Source organism: Phascolarctos cinereus, unplaced genomic scaffold (assembly GCF_003287225.1).
Source record: "Phascolarctos cinereus isolate Bilbo 61053 unplaced genomic scaffold, phaCin_HiC Scaffold_2;HRSCAF=192, whole genome shotgun sequence".
Lineage (NCBI taxonomy): Eukaryota > Metazoa > Chordata > Mammalia > Diprotodontia > Phascolarctidae > Phascolarctos > Phascolarctos cinereus.
The window spans coordinates 281,044,333-281,063,407 of record NW_027555625.1 but is presented as its reverse complement, the minus strand read 5'-3'; the positions used below and the strand labels follow the sequence as shown (position 1 = coordinate 281,063,407).

The following is a 19,075-nucleotide window of genomic DNA, read 5'->3' as shown; positions in this document are numbered from 1 at the left end:
AAGGCACTTGGAAGGTGTGGATGGGAAAGGGTGGAAAATTCCAGTTAAAGTAAATTTTGTTCTCAAAGAACTTGATCAAAACCCCATCCACTTCTCCCTCCTCCTCCCCCCAGAACGCTGACCTGCTAAAAATGTTCAAACGAGCTAATAGCGCTTCCAGCTCCCCCAGCCCTGTTCCGAATGCATTACAGGCTCATTTATTTTTACTGTTTGGCCCATTATTTGATAGTTCTTTTAAGAGTTACCAGTTTTACTTGGGTCCTTTTGATCAGTGGGAAAAGGTACAGGAGGCCGGGAGGTGGTGCAGTGACTGTGCCTTTGAACTCTCCAGGCCTTAAAGCCTGTAAGAATATTTTCTCTCTCGGCTCTCCCGGGCTCCTGGCTGCCTGAGAAAGGGAGATGAGAAATTGCCCAAAGGACAAATGGAAACCAAAGGCGTCACCATCTGAAACTCACAATCCAATTGATTTGGGGGGAAGGAGGGGAATTTTAAAAAGGCATTAAATATCTAAATGTCGGGGCTTCCTAACCAAAATTCTTTATTTCCAATATCATTTTATATCTTTTGTGTTTTTAATTTCCCCCCCTTTTCTTGTAGATCGTTATTTGTAGGAGACCATTTGGACTCTTTTGAAACCAGCAGATGCGACACCGCCATCTAGTGGCTTCTGGGTTTATTGCAAAGGCAAAACAACAGCCTGTATTTCCTTATGCCAGAGTCTCCATTTCCCCAGACTCTTCCAAAGCACTACCTTGGCCAATCCCAGAGGAAGCACACTGCTTGAGTGCAGAATCTAGGCTTAGTGATAGTGGTGGCAATGTTGATAGATGATAGGATAATAGATTTAGAGTAGGAAGCCACCTTAGAAGTCAAATTCAACCCAACAGCCCCCCAAAAGGGTCATCTACCTTTGAATTTAAGTTCTCCAGGGATAGGGAACTTGCTACCTCCTGAAGCAGCACATTTCACTTCTACTTAGCTCAAACTGTTATGAGGTTTTTTCCTTATATTGAACCCTAAACCTGAACCTTCTACCCATTGTTCCTAGGTTTGCTAGTAGGGGACAAGTACAATGAACCCTGAGGTTCTTAAGCTAATTCCAACCTTTTCAGAGATCATTCCCCAGATGAAGAAACCAGTCTTTCTGAGAAAATGCCAACAGAGCCTAAGCAACTGCAGAGAAAACTTAGGTTGGGGGTTCAAAAAAGAAAACATTCTTTATGGCATTCCTTCCACAGCACTCAAAGCAAGTGACTTCAAAAGAATAAAGCTAATTTTAAAGCTTTTAAAAATGAGATTATACTTTTATTCATTCAGTAAATAGTTTTTGAGCACCTGTTATGTATTTAGCTGTACTAGGCCTTGGTTGGGGAGTGGGAGTAGAGAAATATGAATAAGACAGTTCCTGCCTTCAAGGTGCTTACAATCAATCTATCTGGGGAAATAAGACTGGTAAGCATAAAAGCTTAACAAAGATACAGAGCACTGTAGATCATAGTGTGGACAGTGTGTGTGTGTGTGTGTGTATACATATATATATATATATAGTGTATGTGTGTATTGTCTTGTATATATATCACTCTGTTTTGTCTGGAATATATATGTATACACACACACACACATGCACATATATGTATGTATGTATGGGAATTAAGCATTTGGAGAGTGGGTTGGGGTAATCCAAGAAAGCTTTCTGGAGGCAGAGAATTTTGACTGGGCTTTGAAAGACAGATAGAATTTAGAAGGGAGAGGACATTCTAGGTTGGACAAAATATATGAAGAAAAATTACAGTATAAGGAATGTGTTTTGATGTGCATTGAGGAGGATAATGATTATCATTAGCTCAGTGAAAACAGAGAAATAAAATTCTTCACCTTATTACTACTGTAACCCCTTTGCTAAGGGACACTCTACCCTGCACCTCACACAGGGCAAGAGCCGGAGAGAGGAAAGCTCCAGTCTCTTCAGCCTCTTTGGGCTTTGGGTGCTTCTGGTTTCCAGTTTCCAGAGAGAAGATGGACAATGCCAATGCTACTGCGGTTTGCTAATGTCTGGGAGGACATGGGAGGAGCTGGCAGTCTCCATCATGTCCCTATCCCCAGCTTGCTACACTAGAGACTTCAGGGAGTTTCCCCTTAGGTGAGGTCTGGGATTCATTCTCTTGTTGAGCTGAATTACCTTGCTCCTTTGGGAGCTCCTTTACTCTGTATTGTCTAATATATTCTCATATGTATACCTGATATATTCTCACACGTATGCCTCTTCTGACTTCTGTTTTGCTACCGATTTGGATAAATGGATTTTCTTGGCTAAGTGCCATGTATGTTCATTGTGGAAACTGGTATTTGATGGGAAAGGGTCAATCCATAGATATAAAGTCCGGGGTCTTACTGCCCCCAATAATGATATAGTGATCAGAAGTTAGCTCATATCCTATCTTATACCTTTAACTAATAATATTTAAGTGAGCAGATCGATATAATTCTAGCCTGATAACCCCCTCTCTCTGAAGACAGTGAAGTGGCCAAATACTGGTCCACTTCCTGCTTCCCCTCCTGGCAGGAATTAAAGTCTCTTTTGGAGAAGGGTGGGGGGAGAAGAATCTATTTTGCCTTCTTTGAGTGACAACCACTTGTTCCACATGGACCCTCACAACATGTGAGGACCTTACTACATATGTAGCCTTTTTGTGCTACTAAGACTTTCATAGATTTTAAAGGATTAACATTGTTTTATTAAATATTTTTAGAAATGTCACCCCATCAGCTCCTGGACTCTGCTACAAGTTAATTGGTTTGGTGGTATCTTTCTTTTGGCAGTACTTTCTTAAATATAGCCCAAGAGACAAGGGGTTACAGGTATATTGCTTTTAATTCGTTATTTTGAAAGGGCTGTGAGACTAGATAATCTCTAAAATCTCTTCTAGCTCTTATATTCTAGGAGTCTGTGAAGCAAGCCTCTCATAGGATCATAGACTTTAGCATTTGAAGGAATCTTAGAAGCTGATTATTCCAAAACTTTCACATTTTACAGATGAGGAAACTGAGGGCCAAAGATATTAAATAGCGAAATGATAGGATCCTAGGATAATAGACCCAGAGTTGGAAGGGACCTTGAGGACCATCTAATCCAGCCCCATTTTACAAATGAGGAAATTGAGGCCCAGGGAGATTAAATGTCTTGCCCAAGATAGCAGAGCTTAGATTCAATTCCATATTCTCTGACTCTTTGGCTCTTTCCATGGCACCATGCTCCTTCCTATTAGCCCTTATGTGAAAGGGTCCATTTCTGCATGTGGGTCATGGGTTTTAGCTTATAGTCTAAAGTCTGAGTCCATCAATTGGCCAGTCTTCTCAGTAAAGTAGGAGGTGAGTGAGGTCATCTGCTGAGAATCATGGGTAAGGGGACAGACTTTGGAAGAGTTTTGGATTAGTCACTGTGTGGGAATGCGGGAAGGAGTCAAAAAGATAAAAGCATTCTAAAGGAAAAACAAGGCCTATGAGTCTGTGGTATATTTTCATGCGGTCTCTTCAATACTTCCATTCAGGAAGCACCATGAGCATCAGTCAGAAAAGATAAACCCGGCCTCATTTGGAGAGTGTCCAGCTCCAAGTCTGGGAACTGTGTTTCTTTTTTATCCCTAGTCTGAGGCCTCTAGGCCCAAAGAGTCTTTACAAAGTTTACTACTCAAAAGGATGAGGGACACATACATAATGGTTGTAAGGAGAAATGGGTAAGTGAGGCTGGAGAAAAAAAGCTAATTGTGAGGTGGCAAAGGGATGGGGTAGTGAGCAAGATGGGAGCATTTGCTGGCCCTTGTATAACTTTGTGCCTCCCCTAAGAATTCCAGTTGGTTTTACCCCAAGACCTATCAGAGAACATACTACCTGATCCAGTGGAAAGCAAACTGGAATTGGAATTATAGCATCTGAGTTCAGATTCTGGCTCTGCTACTTACTACTTATGGGATGTGGCCAAGTCACTTCCATTCCCTGACCTCAGTTTCTTCATCTATAAAATGAAGGAGTTGGTCTTAATGACCTTTGAGGCCCCTTCTAGCCCTAAGTCTTCTAAGTCTTAGCTAGAACGCTCCATACATCTATGGCTGGAGCTTAGAAGGATTTTGAAGGCCCTTATTCTTCCCCTGAGAAATGTTCCTTTCCTCTCTCTACATAAACAAACTCATTTTGTTTTATTTGTTTAGTGGGGGAAATGGTTCCCTGTCATCCTCTGGTGGGATGGTAGTTCACAAGAATTAATAATTATTGTATGATGTGGAAGATCACAGGATTCCCTGTAAACAAGCCATCGCCGTTCAGAGAGAAGGAACATCTTGCTTGCATATGTTTCATTAGTAACAAGGCATTCCTCACGGGCTTCTTTCCTTATTTCAAGAAATGGGATGCACCGAATTAGCTTCCTAATGGCCCAAGTGGTAACAAGATGAGATGGAATGGAGCCAAAGTTCAATGGATTCCAGTATGGTGATCCCTTTGAGGATGTTGTTTGGTCTCATGCTATTTACATTTGTCTTAGGTTAGTGTTGCATCGCTGTGTTGGAGAGGTGAGGGCCCCGGAGGGTCTCACCTGGGTGTGTTCCAGCCTTGGAGGCACCTCGACCTTCCTTCCTATGCTGTTGGCAAGGGGGTGGGGGCAGGTTTCTCATCAAGGCTGCTGCTTCAGTGCAATTCCCCTCAAATTCCGCTCAGGTCAACAAGTGTTTGTCGAATTCTTTCTTCACATCCAGCTCTGTAACAGGTGCTGTGGGGAACACAGCAGAAGGCCTCCCCCCTGCCATCAGGGAGCTTACGGCCCGGGGAGAAAGCCCATGTGAAATACCTGGCAGCAACGGAAGGCAACACTGTGAGAGGTCCTGGAGGAGACTGGAACTATCACTAAGTGCAGAAGTAGAGGGCTGATGAGGTCAGGGAAGGCTTCCCAGAAGAAGCAGGACTTAAACCAGTGGTTTTACAGATTTATTTAGGTAATGAAAGGAGAAGGGCACAACACTGAAGGAGCAATGAGGAGCAATAAGAAACAGGAGGAAAATAATCAGAGGTGGTATTGTTAATATGAATGCAGAAGAGGTGTTTGCCGACGGATTTGGAAGAACATACTGACATATCAGCCTGCATCTGGCAGTGACCTGGTGAAAGATGCTCTAAGAAACACCGATAGGAGTGTGGGGGGAGGAGTGAGTGTTTTCAATAGCTCCTGCGGGCCAGAAGCTAGGCCACTTTGAGTTTGGTTTCCTGAAGCTGTCTTTTGAAGTTGGTCCCTTTTCTCAGAGCCCTGAATAATTCTATTAACTATGCACTCTGGGGTCTGGTTGTTTGGTGGCTGTGCTTTTGGGGAGAGAGGAAGGAGAGCTGTGAAAAAGAGAAGGTATTGGCAAAGTGAAGCTGGGAGGTGGCAATCTCTTTAAAAAACAACAACAAAAATCACTTTTTTTTTCTTTTTGGTGAGGCAATTGGGATTAAGTGACTTGCCCAGAGTCACACAACTAGTCAGAGTTATGTGTTGGAATCTGATTTGAACGCAGGTCCTCCTGCCTCCAGGACCGGTGCTCTATCCACTGCACCACCTAGCCAGCCCCCAAAATCACCTTTTAACAAATTGTTTGTGTCATCATTCAAAAAGAAAAGGATAATAATTTCCAAGTGCACAGGCCCTTCACAAAATCCCATTTGCTGTCTTCTCATGAGGCTCACTGAGCCTCAGACTTGGAGTCCAAAGATTTGGTTTGAACGGTCTATATTTGCCAAAGGAGTTTGAGTTTTGTCTGAAGTATCAATCTACTTAAATTCAAACTGGGAATTTGGAGACAGACAGATAGCATCTGGTTGCTAGTTCCTCCTTTATACTTCACACCGTCGATGTCGACATAGCCCTGGACACCTGACATACTCTCTCTTCCATAGCTGGCCACAGCCTGCCTGCATCGAAATGACATGATTGATGGTTCATTTTAGGGGTTCTTAATTTTTTTGGATAGTCTGGTGAAGCCTACGAAATTCTCAAAATCATGTGGTTAGATTAATAAAATGAAATTTGTAGGAAACCCATTATAGTGAAATGCTCATTCAAAAAATTCATGAACTCCAGGTTAAGAACCTCTAATATGGTGGAAAGGGCGTAGTATTCAAGAGACCTGAGTTCAAGTTCACATCCCAAGAACGAGACATTGGACAAGTCATCCCACCTTTCTGAGTCTGTTTCCTCATCTGTCAAATGTAGGTAATATTTGTACCTCATCGTTGTTGTTATTCAGTCATTTCAGTCATGTCCAACTCTTTGTTACCACATTTGGGGTTTCTTGGCAGGGATATTGAAGTGGTTTGCCATTTCCTTCTTCAGCTCATTTTACAGATGAGGAAACTGAAGCAAACAGGGTTAAATGACTTGCCCAGGGTCACACAGCTAGTAAGGGTCTGAGGCCAGATTGGAACTCAGGAAGATGAATCTTCCTGTTTCTAGGCCCGGTGCTCTTTCCACTCTGCCACCTCGTTGCCCCAACTACCTCATAGGTCTATTGTTAAAAAAAAAAAAGAGTTTTTAAAGCTGCCTTCCTGTCTTCTTAGCTCTTACTCTCCACGACACTCTTTTCTAGCAAAAGTAGCCTTGAGTGTGACACTCAGTGTCCTCTCTCTAAGCTTTGAAGTAGCTGTACCCCTTGCTGGAATGCTCACCTCTGCCTCTTAGTTTTCTCTTACTATCTTCAAGGCTCAACTCAAATCCCACTTACTCTGGGAGTCCTTAGACCCTCCAGTTGCTATTGCCTTACCCTCTCAGTGTCTTATATCTCTCCATCTATATCTTTTGTCTACCCACCTGTAATTTACCTACATGGTTCTATGTTGTCTCCCCTACCAAAATGGGAACTCTTTCTGAGTAGAGATGGTTTTTACCTGTCTTTGTATCCCCAGTACTTAGTATGGTTCCTGGCATATCGTAAGAGTTTGATAAATCCTTGTTGACTTGATCTGACTTGGCTGCAAAGCCACACAGAAATGTGAGTTGGTCTTATTATCACTGCAGTTAGTATAAGTACTCTCGGACAGCGAGTTCTTTCAAGGTGATGCCTCTGGCTGGGGCCTTCAGTTGGCTTTCTTCCAGCTTCTCCTGCAAAGATACAAAGTCTTTCCCCAGCATGTAGGCCAGGTGGATCATAGCCTCCAGCAATGGGACATAGTACTTATGGCTAGAGCGGGTCTGTAAGTGGAGAAGAGCCTTCTCCCCGACCTCAAAGGCCTCTGCAGGGCACTCCAGGTCCCGGTGACACACTAGCATGGCACACAGGGAAGGGATCACCATAGTGGGGCAGTGGTGGGTGAGTTTCTCCTGAAGGGGCACTAGCTGGATAAAAATATCCAAGGCCTTGACATACTGTCCTGCCCTGAGGCAGCCATAGGCCTCCTTCAGCTCTGCTCTGGTGAGGAAGTCAATGAACTCCCTGGAGCGGCGGACACACTTGATGGAATACAGAAGGCTCAGGTACTCCTTGAAGGCAAGCTTTCTCTCACTGATCATCTCCTCTGTGAAGTTGCCTGTCAGGTATTTCTTGGGGAAGGTGATATCTTCAATTTCTTCACTGAAATTCTTCAGGAGGTTTTTGTGGAGCACCTCAAAGTCTGAGTACCGCCTCTCCAAGATGGCTTTGTTGCTGTCAAAACTCCCTGTCTGGATGACGATGATTTTGTACATCTAAGATTAAAAAGAAAAAAAAGGAAAGAAAAGACAAAATTATTTAACTGTGCTCCAAATCAGGTGTTAACCAGGAGTTTTCAACCTTTCTGGCACCACGGACCCCTTTGGCAGTTTGGTAAAGGCTATTGACCTCTTCTCAGAATAATGTATTTAGATGCATAAAACAAGATGCATATACTTCTAAAGGAAACCAACTTCACTGAAATACAGCTATCAAAATTGAATAAATGAGCTGAATTAAACACATTTTTAAGAAAGTCCATGAACCTCAGGTTAAGAACCTGTGCTAGACTGACATTTGACATGGAAATACTGGTCTCCTCATGGTTTTAATAATTAATTTAATTGAGCATTCTCAATGATCTGGGCCAGTCCCTGACATAAAACTCCATCTTTTCAGCACCAGAATCCTTTCAGTAATTCTATATGGCTGTATATTATACAACATCCCAATCTTCAAAGCATCAAACTCTGTGGGAAGCCCCAGGGGCAACAGAAGTGCACATTTTAATTATAAAGAGGTTGCAGTTTATTACCAATTTTGACTTCTTGCTGTTCAGTCATTGCCTGACTCTTTATGACCCCATTTGGGGTTTTCTTGGCAAAGATACTAAAGTGGTTTGTCATTTCTTTCTCTAGCTCATTTTACAGATGAGGAAACTGAGGTAAACAGGGTTAAGTGACTTGCTATTAAGTATCTGAGGCCAGATTGAATCTCAGGAGGATGAGTCTTCTTGACTCCAGGCCAGGCACTCTATCCACTGAACCACCTAGCTCCCCAATGATGACTTGCTAATGAGAAATGGCACAGAAGGCATCTTCAAGGGCATGCATGACCAGAAAGGGAGATGGGCTGGCTATGGAGAGAGACCAAGGGATAACAGCTATGTAACATCCTGGTGTCTATAACATGGGCAGGAAAAAACAAAGCTGTTGGATGGATCCTTCATGGAGCATTTGTGGAAGCCATGGCAAGAATTTCATAGAATGAGAGGGTCTTGATGAGTTGCAATCTCTACCTACAGATAAAACACCCATAAGGAGGAAATCACAATTCTACTGAAGGATGGAAGCATTTGATTGGAACCTTCTGTTCCATGTATGGGACATTCCATTCCCTCATCCATCTGTCTGCTTTTGCAGACATGACTAGCATGTATTTGTTCCTCATCTCACCTCTATCTTTCAAAATCCTGCATTTCCTTAATGTCTCAGCTGAGCTACCACCTCCTATAGGAAGCTTTGTCTGATCCTCTATATGTTAGTGCTTCCTCTTATTAATTTGTATATATTTAGTATTTAGATATTTATGCAAATGTCATTTCCTGCCAATCAGAGATAAGCTCCTTGAGTATATATGTTTTTGGTCTTTGAATCTCTGATGCCTACCATAATACCTGCAAATACTTTAAAAATACTTTCTGAATAACATTTTAATTTAATAGTTAAGTTCTATGTAATGAAAGTGAAAATAAATACAGAAGTGCTTCATAAACTTTAAAGTGTTAACATGTCTGTGTATGATCATTATTATTTGGGGTGGTATAGTGGAAAGAGTATTTTCATTGGATATTCTCTCTGGCTGTCCCCCAGTGGCACACAGTAAGGGCCTAAGAAATGTTTATTGATTGACTGAAAGGATGTTTAATTACCCATTGCACTGGATTCTTTACCATTGTTTATAGGACTTATCTCCCTAACTAGATTATAAACTTCCTAAAGGCAAGACAAGGATACCTTTTCTTAATACGGGACTTCATAATCTGAAAAAAAGGACATTCACACATATCCCATAGGAAATAACCATGCTGAGAGGTAAGTGGAATGTTATTGTTCCCATTTTAAGGTAAAGAATTTGGGGCCCTGTGAGTTGCCCACAGGGAACAGCAGACTCAAGGCTAGGAGCTGGTGGAGGGCAGTAGACACTTCTATAGATCAGCTTACCACATATTTGGAAGAATATTTTTTTGCAATTCTGGTGGATGCTATTTCAAAGAGCAGTTTGACTGGTTTCCAGTGGCATTTCTCATTCCTCCAATATTCCTGGAGCTCCTTTGTGGTCATGGAAGAGTTGGAGCTTGGGTCATTGCTGAAATCTGGAAGGACGGCATTATTGGTGGTCAGTATACCTGGGAGAAGACAGACCCTTGCCCTGTGGATGTGGGAAGATGACGGGGCCTCTGTTTTGGGGGAATCTCACAAGTGTTATGAGAAGTTATTATTATCAGTGAAGTAACATGCCTATCCTCTATTTTTGCTGAATCACAGGAAGAGTTGATAGGGCACTTAAGAGATCCTCTAGTTCAGCCCCTTGATTTTACATAGAAAGAAACTAAATCCCAGTGAAGCAAGGAGACTTGACCAAGATTACACAGCTAGTTAGTGGCAGTCCCAGGACTGGAGTTAGGATCTCCTTCCTCCTAGGCCAGTAATCTATTATATTCTGCTGCCTCTGAGATCTACCTGTTTCACTCTCTACTGAAATCATATGTCCTCTCTATAATAATGCCTCCCCAAATCGTCATTCAACCTCTGCTTAAAGAGTTCTACCAATGGGAAACTTATTATTCTTTAAAGCATCTCATTTAATTTTTGGCCAGCCCCAATATTTAGGACATTTTCTCTTATCCTAAACTGTCACCTGCTTTATTCATTGAGGATGGTCCCCAGTAGTCCGATCCAGCTCTTTATTTTGTGAGTGAGCAAATTATGTTTCAGAGAGGCTTAGTCCTTTGTCCAAGGTTCCACAGTTAGGTGCAGAGAGGTCTGAAGCAAGGAAGTCAACAAGGCGACTGTGGGCAATACTAGTGCCTCAAGCATTTCTGGATTTAGATGCTTCTCAAAAAAGACAAGTCTTGGAGTGGTTAGATGGTGCAAAGAATAGAGCTCCAGCCTTGGAGTCAAGAGGATGTAAGTTCAAATCCACCCTCAGACACTTACTAGCTGTGTGGCTCTGGGCAAGTCACTTAACCCCATTGCCTAGCCAAAAAAAAAAAAGACAACTCTTTTTTGTCCACACTAATGCTAATAATTTCTGCAAAGTTATCCATAAAGAAGGGGCAAAAAAAGGAAGCAGTGCCATAGATAGCCTAGATTAGTATATAATGCAAAAGTTATTTTGCATTTATCTTTCAAATTCATTATGATATATACAATTAATAATATATTTGTATGTATTTATATGTATAGTGTGCTAATGTGACATCTTTTTGTATGTACATGTATACATACAAAGATCTATAGCATATATGTAGGTATATATATATGTGTGTGTATTCACAACAGATTTGACTTCATAATTTTGGGTCACATTAAGTTAGGCTATCAATAAACATGTATTAAGCAACTATTATGTGCTAAGTACTGGGAGGACAAAGAAAGGCAAAAGACAGCCTCTGTCCTTGAGGAGCTCACAATCTAACAGAGGAGATGACATGCAAGCTACTCTACATAAGCAAGTTCTGTACAGGATAAATAGGAAAAAATCAACCGAGGGAAGAATGAAGGGGGAGCAGGAAAGGCTTTCTGTAGAAGCGGGGATTTTAGCCAGAACTCAGAGGAATCCAGGGGAACCAGAGGCAGAGATGAGGAGAGAGAGAGCATTCCATGCATGAGAGCTAGTCAGTGCAAATGCCCTGAGTGAGGAGATGAGAGTGTTTTCTATGAGGAATAGCAAGGAAGCCTGTATCTCTGGATCAGAGAGTTTGTGGAGGCTGGGGGTGGGGGTGGGGACAGCACTAGCTTTGGAAGGGCTTTGAACACCAAACAGAAGATTTTATATTTGAACCAGAAGGTGATAGGGAGCTGGTGGAATTTATTGAGTAAGGGGATGACATAGATGGACCTGTGCTTTAGGAAAATCACTTTGGTGGCTAAGTGGAGGATGGACTGGAGTGGGGAGAGACTTAAGGCAGGCAACCCAACCAGCAGGCTTCTGAAATAGTACAGGCCTGAGGTAAGGAGAGTCTATATCAAGGTATTGGCATATCAGAAGAGAGAAGGGAGTGTATTCAGGAACTAACAGGCAACAGATTGGATATGTCACGGTGAGAGAGAAGGAGCTGAGGATGACATCTAAATTTTGAGCCTGGGGGACTGGAAGGATAGTGGTGCCCTTGACAGCAATAGGGGAGGGTGTAAAGGAGGGAGTGTTTGGAGGGAAAGATAATAAGCTCAGTTTTGAACATGTTGAATTTAAGATGTCTACAGGACACCTAGTTTGAGATGTCTAATAGGTGGATGTGTGAAACTAGAGGTCTGCAGAGAAGTTAGGGCAGGAGAAAGAGATTTGAGAATCATCAGCATAAAGATGATAATTGAACCATTAGGAGCTGATGAGATCCCAAAGTGAGATAGTATGGAGGGAAAAGAGAACAGGGTCCAAGGCAGAGGAGCCCCAGGGAACACCACTGGTGAGGGAGAACAGTAAAAAAAGACTGAGAAGTGGTCAGATAGATTGGAGGAGAATCAGGAGAGAATTGAGTCATGAAAACCTAGAGAGAAGACAGATCAAAGAGAATAGGGTGATCAATAGGGTAAAAGGCCTCAGAGAGGTCAAGAGGAATGAGGATTAAGAAAAGGCCTATTGGTTCAGGAGCAATGGTAATTTTGGAGTAAGAAGTTTTGTTTGAATGACGAGGTCAGAAGCCAGACTATAGCAATATAAGAATGAGAGGAGAAGAGGGGAAGTGGAAGCAGCTTTCTGTATGAGTCTATCTGCAAAAGACAGGAGAGATATGGAGCGATAGTTAGCAGAGGTGGCTGAGATCCACTGAGGATTTTTGAGGATGGTGGAGATATGGACATGTCTGTAGGGAGTAGTGAAGCAGCCAATAGACAAGGAGAGATTGGAGATAAGTGAGAGAGTGGAGATAAAAATAGGGTCCATCTGCTGGAGTCCTTAAACACACTCCAGCTGACGGGGGAAGATGGGGAGGAACACGGGTGCCAGGACAGGCGGGCTCAGGAAGAACCCTTCTGCCACACATGGTCCCTCATTCACAAGAGGAAGTTGTTCTCCCTTCAGAGGTGCCCAAAGTTAATAAGATGTGGAAAGAGAAGGAAGAATCTTTGGGTTTCTCCAATCTCCTGCCTCTTCTGGGAGGTTTATAGGGAGTAACCTACTCAAATCTTTCTCTGGTCTTGGGCTGAAGGTATCAGGATGGAGTGGGGCTGCAGCTCCTGCTTCAGTGTCTATTTTCTCTCTGTACTGGCCATCAAGATGCCTGTTCCAGCCTGAACTTCCAGGGTGCTGGTCATTCTCCATATTTTGTAGCTGCTGTGGGCACAAGAGACAGACAATGGGGACACATTGGCTAGAAGAGAAGAACTGAGGTTTCCAGAGTCAGAGACCTGTTTACATTCCTCCTGCTAGTGGAGATAGGAAACTCACAGTGTCACATTCATATGATGCTTTGAGACTGACAAACATTTTTATACATTATCTCATCAATTCTCTCACATGTGAGTTAGGTAGGTAGGTGGTGGTAGAGGTGGGGGCAGTAGTAGTAGTAGTAGTAGTAGTAGTAGTAGTAGTAGTAGTAGTAGTAGTAGTAGTAAGTAGTAGAAATAGTAGTATGGTTATTAGACCCATTTTATAAATGAGGAAATTGCATCTGAGAGGCTAAGTGACTTCTCAGGATCACATAGCTAGTAAATGTCTGAGGTAGGATTCAAAACCAGGTCTTCCTGATTCCAAGTCCATCTGTCTGTACACTATACCACTTACTGATTTCTCATGTTGAATTCTTGTGGCAAACTATCTTGGGTAATTCCAATTATCTCATTGTGTGATTAGCAATTTAGTACTGGGGCTACAGACAGAGGGCAATATTTCCTGAGGTTTAAGCCAGATAAGCTAATGGTAGTCTATTGAAGAACTCCTAGTTCAGGGTTAGGTTCCTATAGGGTGTGGCATCTTCCTCATTGTTGGTGGGGATATATTCTAGAGTCCTGATCCAAACATTATTATCCCTTGAAAAGGTGTTGCCTAGAGGCTCCCAGGACCCTAATGGGAGGATTCATATTTTTGTTTTGAAAGCTGGAAACTTTCTTAGAGGGCAAAGAGAAGATATGCAGTACTCTGTATCCTCCTCTCATACTTGCTAGAGTCATTATTTCCAAAAGTTTTTCACAACAGTGTTCATATTATCCTCACATCTTCTTATAATAATATCCTTACAACCTTATAATAACATCTAATGTTTATATAGCACATTGTGGTTTGCAAAACACTTTACATCTAATATTTCATTTGATACTCACAATAACCCAGTGAAGTAGGTTCCCCACTGAGGCTAAAATAGGTGAAATGAATTGTCCGGGGTCACACAACTAGTAAGTATGAAAGGCAGGCGTCACTCAGGTCTTCTGGCTGCAGGTCAAGAGCTTTATCCATTATGTGCCACTTGGCAGAATCATTCTCCCTATTTTTCTTTACCTTGGCCAGTCATTTATTCTTTTTTCACAATTTAATTTAATTTATTTTTCTGTCAAATTTTAAGTTCTGAACTGTCTCCCTCCCTCCTTCCCCACCCCACACTAGAGAAGTCTACTATTTCACACACACACACACACACACACACACACACACACACACACACGTAAAACCATATTATGCATACTTCTATTTATCAGTCCTTTCTCTGGAGGTGGATAGTGTTTTCCTTCACAGGTCCTTTCTAGTTGATTTGAGTATTTATAGAACTCAGAATAATTTAGTCGTTCACTGTTGCTCTTTGAACAACATTGCTGTTACTGTTCATAATGTTCGCTTGGTTCTGCTCATTACACTCTTCATTATTTCATGCAAGTCTTTCCATGTTTTTCTAAAATCAAGCAGCTCATCATTTTTTTTAAAAGCACAGTAGTATTCCATCACAATCACACACCACAACTTGCTTAGTCATTTCCCAGTTGATGGGCATCCCCTCCATTTCTCCCTATTTTTCATATAGGGAATCCAGACAAGACAAACAACCTACCAGAGGTGAAATGTTACATACAGTTATGTAGCATCTTTTCTCCTGCTCCTTAGAAGGTACAGGATGCCCTGTTCTCTTGCTAGTCCAATGGAAGCTATTTAGAGAGGGGATTCTATAATATCAGAACCATAGTCTGACCCAAATCTTTCTGAAGACTGTTGGTTCTTCCAGCCATGCTCATGAAATTGAGGGGTCTGGTTAAGTCAGCCAGGCAACTATGCTAACAGATGCTCAGCTAGCCACTGGTCCAGATCTAGGTATTCATCTCCTGGGGATTCTCTCCCTGGGCCCCAGAAGCTATAGTTACCATTTGGCAGAGGCAAGAACTGACTCCAGGTCCCTGGCTCCAAATCCAATATTTTTTCCTTTGCACCACACAGTCTCTGACACCCGCCTTCCCTCTAGCTTTGGAAAAAAGGTAGGTGCAATAAAAAGTATTCCTTTTATTGGGGCAGCTAGGCAGTGGAGTAGATTGGGTGCCAGGCTTGGAGTCAGGAAGACTCATTCCAGTCTGACCTCAGACAAGTACTAGCTGTGCAACCCTGAGCAAGTCACTTAACCCTGTTTGCCTCAGTTTCTTCATCTGTAAAATAAGATGGAGAAGGATATGGGAAACCACTCCAGTATCTTTGTCAAGAAAACCTCAAATAGAGTCACAGAGAGTCAGACATAATTGAAACAACAACAACATTCTTTATATTAACAAGTTTATAAAAGCAAAAGATTTCAGAAGGAATGGGGGGATGGGAGAGAACAATAGCAATGCACCCATTCTTGGGACTTCGTGTTACTCCCTGTCTCCACCAGAAGGTTTCACCACAGGCCTCTACTTACTGATCAGTTGGTAATCTATCTCTTACCCACTTCCCCAGGTGTTAAGCCTGTCCAAGAAGTCCTTTCTCCATGAATGTGGAAGAAGGGTCTGGGTTTTGTTTCAAGTCCCACAGGGTAGTCAGAGTCAGAAGCCAAAAGAAGGTTTCAAAGGAACTACTGTACTTAAAAGCAGACAGACTTGTGTAGGAAAATCAATGACCCAGCCAACCAACCATGTCAAAAAATACTGACCTGAGGCCTCTGGGGATAAGGTCTGTGTGTGTCCACGGTCAGGAGAGACGCTGTTGGATTTCACATAATTTCCTAGTCCTTCTGAAGTACAGTTGTGTTCTTTTTCTGCTTTTCTCTGACTTCCTTATTCTACAAGAAGGAAATAAGCCCTGTACTTGCTGAGATCTCTTTAGTTTGATTGGCTGGAAGGCTGGGGAGGGTATAGAACCTGGCCTCAAAGTGGAAGACTCTCCCCATAGCCATTTCTCTGGACTGGAGAAAAGGTTAACTCTGTGAGCCAGGGACTTCTTTTGGTTTCATTTTTCTAGTGTGTTTTCTTATCTAAAAGCTGCATATCTTCCTTTCATTACAGAAACCAATCTTCCTGTTTGATAGTCCCCCTTCTATGTTAATACTGCAAAGCGTGGGCCATCCTGAATGTCGCTTAACCTCTATTTCCTCATTTGTAGAATGAGGATAATAATAGCACCCATCTTACAGCATTATTGTAAAATCAAATGAAATAATATATGTACAATGTTTTGCAAGCCTTAAAGCCCTTTGTAAAGTCCTTTTTAGCATTTCTAAATTCTATGAGTTGTCTCTATACCCTAGGGATCTTTATAGCTGAGGTTCTAGACAAAAAATGTACTTTCTGCCTTTGGGTTCAGCTCAATCATAAGTCATAGATGGCTAGGTAGCACACCGGAGAGAGTGCTGGAGTTGGAGTCAGAAAGGTCTGAATTTGAATCCTGCTTCTGATGCTAACTAGTTGTGTGACCCTGAGCGAGTTAGTCTCAGTTTCTTTATCTGTAATAATAAAAGCACCTACTTTCTAGGGTTGTTGTGAAAATCAAATGAAATAATATTCCTAAGGCTAATAGTATGAAGATCAAATTAGCTAATATTTCTAAACCAGATACTTCTAATATTTCCGTGCCCACCACATAGTAGGCTCTTTAATAATGAATGCATGTTACTGGGAAATAAGATATACAGACAATGGGGTATAGAAATCTATCTTGCCCTACTGGAATATAGAAGGGGAAGGGGATAAGATAGAAGGGAGAGCAGATTGGGGGAAGGAGCAATCAGAATGCATGTCGTCTTAGAGCAGGGGGAGCAGAGAGATGAGTAGAAAATTTGGAACTCAAAATCTTATGGGAGTGGATGTTGAAAACAAAAAAATTAATTAATTAATTAATGAAAAGAAGAAGAAAATAATGCATACACATTGCTGCTGCTGTCTCCATCAATGGTTACTCTTCCTTCTGTTAAATGTGATTGAATACTCAAGAAAATAATAATGGCTTACATTTATGTAGTATTTAAAGGTTTTCAGAGTGCTTACAAACATTATTTCATTTCATAAATCTTGTGAGGTAGGTGCTGTAGGTATCCTTATGTCCATTCTATAGAGAAGGTCTCCTGCAGAAAAGAGAACTTGAGTTGGATTCTTGAGACAAGCCAAGAAGTGGTGGTGAGCAGGGAGATCATTTCATGCATGTGGCATTTCAAGCCAGGAAGACATGGGTTCAAATTCAGCCTCTGACACATATTTGCTATGTGACCCTGAGCAAATCACTTACACAATACAAAGGCATGGAGTCAGTAAATGAAGTGCCCTGTATGAGAAATAGCAAGTTTAGCTGGAAGGGAATAAGGAAAAGAAAATTGAATAGATAGGAAGGAGCTAAAGGAAGTGTGGAAAGCTTCCCAGCTTGAACTTGGAGATCTTGGCCTCAGAGGGTCTACCCACCACCCATCTACTTAATTAGAGCTCTACTAGTTGACGTCATTTTCATGCCCTTTTGCAGATATCCTGAAGGAAAATGTACTAGACCTGAAAAAAGTAAACTTGTCAGTTCACCTTGCTCCCCTAGAGAAAATGTTTTGGACTTTATCTTTAAAGCTATGTTTGAGCCTTAATTTTTTTCTCTTTAAAAGGGTAGGGGGAACTACCTGAAGTGTAAGTAGGGCAGAACCCCAAAGAAGTAGAGTAACTTCCTCAGGGTCTGATGGTTAGAGAGTAGAAGGGTTGGGGTTTAAACCCAAGTCCTCTGAGTGCAGATCTACTGCTCTTTCCACGAAGTCATTGCCTCTGAAGTCCAAACTCTGGTTCACAATTGTAGACCTTTCTGCATTCTTCTTTTGAGGTGCAAGACCTACCCCACTAGTGAGAAAGTTAACTCAGATACGGCAAGGACTCTCTATCTTCCTTGTTCAGCCCCCTGTAGCTAACTCTCTGCCAGGCATAAAGTCCAGAAGAACAGAGAGAAAGGATGATCCCTAGCAGTTATTTCCTTCAATCCCCTCATTATATACAGGAGAGGAAATTGAGGCCCAAAGGGAGGAAGGATTAACTTGCTGGGTGAAAGAGCTAAATAATGACTAGTGAGTGGCAGAGATGGGCCATAATGACTTGGTAATTCTTAGGAAGATACTTCTTCTGTTTACCATACTCTCATAAAGTCCACTGTAGATTTATTTATTTTTGGCTAACATTTAAAAAATAAAAAGCCATTTTCAGCCACCTAGCATGTAACAAGTTTCAATAAATATTTGATGAATGAAACTCATAAATTACCTAAATGTAATTCTAATAGAGAGATAAATACCATAGTGTATGAGCTGACAAAGGGAGTTTTTGTGAGAAGAAATCCAGGTTTCAATAATGATAAATATTCCTTCATTTAAGCCACCAACATTTAGTTGGATATATAGTAACTGTAAGCCTTTTGGGGCAATGGTTATTCTGTGTTAATTTAATTATCTCTGAACAAAATAGCTCATCCAGCTGTTTTAATCAACTTTCTGGACATATCTGCTTAAAACACTGTGTGAATTGTAAAATTAAAAACTCATCTTTTCAAAAAACTCTTTTCCAGCATTTAGAAAACCTAGCAAAAACACAAGGTGATCAGTTTTCAATTTCTTTTTAATTTTGATGTCCTTTTGCCAAATGTGTTATAATAAAAAGGAAGGCAGCTACCACACTTCTACCCCTTCCAAAGACACAATGTTCTTTCAGTGTGGTAAAGTCGAACTGAATAAAATCTCAGATGAACATTTAGAAAGAGAAGAAACCTCAGAGATCACAGGAACCAACCTCTCTCCCCCTTTTACAAATAAAGAAGACAATAGTATCAGAAACGAAGCTGGTTTCGCAACCAGAGGATTGCAATCTGCCTTTATGACGGTGGTCAAATTAACTTTTCCGGGTTTCACTTTCTTCAGTTGTAAAATGAGAGGGCTGGATTAGATGATCTTTGAGGTCCCAACTAAATCTACTTTCCTAATAGCCGAGGCCCGGAAGTTTAAATGACTCGCCCAACGTCA

At 41.6% G+C, this 19,075-nt stretch overlaps 1 protein-coding gene across 5 annotated transcripts; it reads right to left on the bottom strand.

Annotated features, from left to right (window-relative positions):
- Positions 1 to 4,965: 4,965 nt before the first annotated feature.
- Positions 4,966 to 16,039, bottom strand: SNX20 (sorting nexin 20). Of its 5 annotated transcripts, XR_002324172.2 has the most exons (5): positions 15,758 to 16,037; positions 12,834 to 12,987; positions 9,654 to 9,805; positions 6,911 to 7,706; positions 4,966 to 5,938 (listed from the first exon to the last, which is right to left on the bottom strand). XR_002324172.2 is itself a non-coding variant. In XM_020985160.2 (4 exons), exons 2-4 carry the CDS (start codon positions 12,973 to 12,975, stop codon positions 7,041 to 7,043), a joined length of 960 nt encoding a protein of 319 aa, XP_020840819.1. In that variant the 5' UTR covers positions 12,976 to 12,984; positions 15,758 to 16,038; the 3' UTR covers positions 4,966 to 7,040. The 5 variants fall into 5 exon arrangements, 4 of the variants coding, with proteins under 4 accessions (XP_020840819.1, XP_020840818.1, XP_078006201.1 ...); XM_020985160.2 differs by having other exon boundaries at positions 4,966 to 7,706; positions 12,834 to 12,984; positions 15,758 to 16,038; XM_020985159.2 differs by having other exon boundaries at positions 4,966 to 7,706.
- Between the last annotated feature and the right edge of the window lie 3,036 nt (positions 16,040 to 19,075).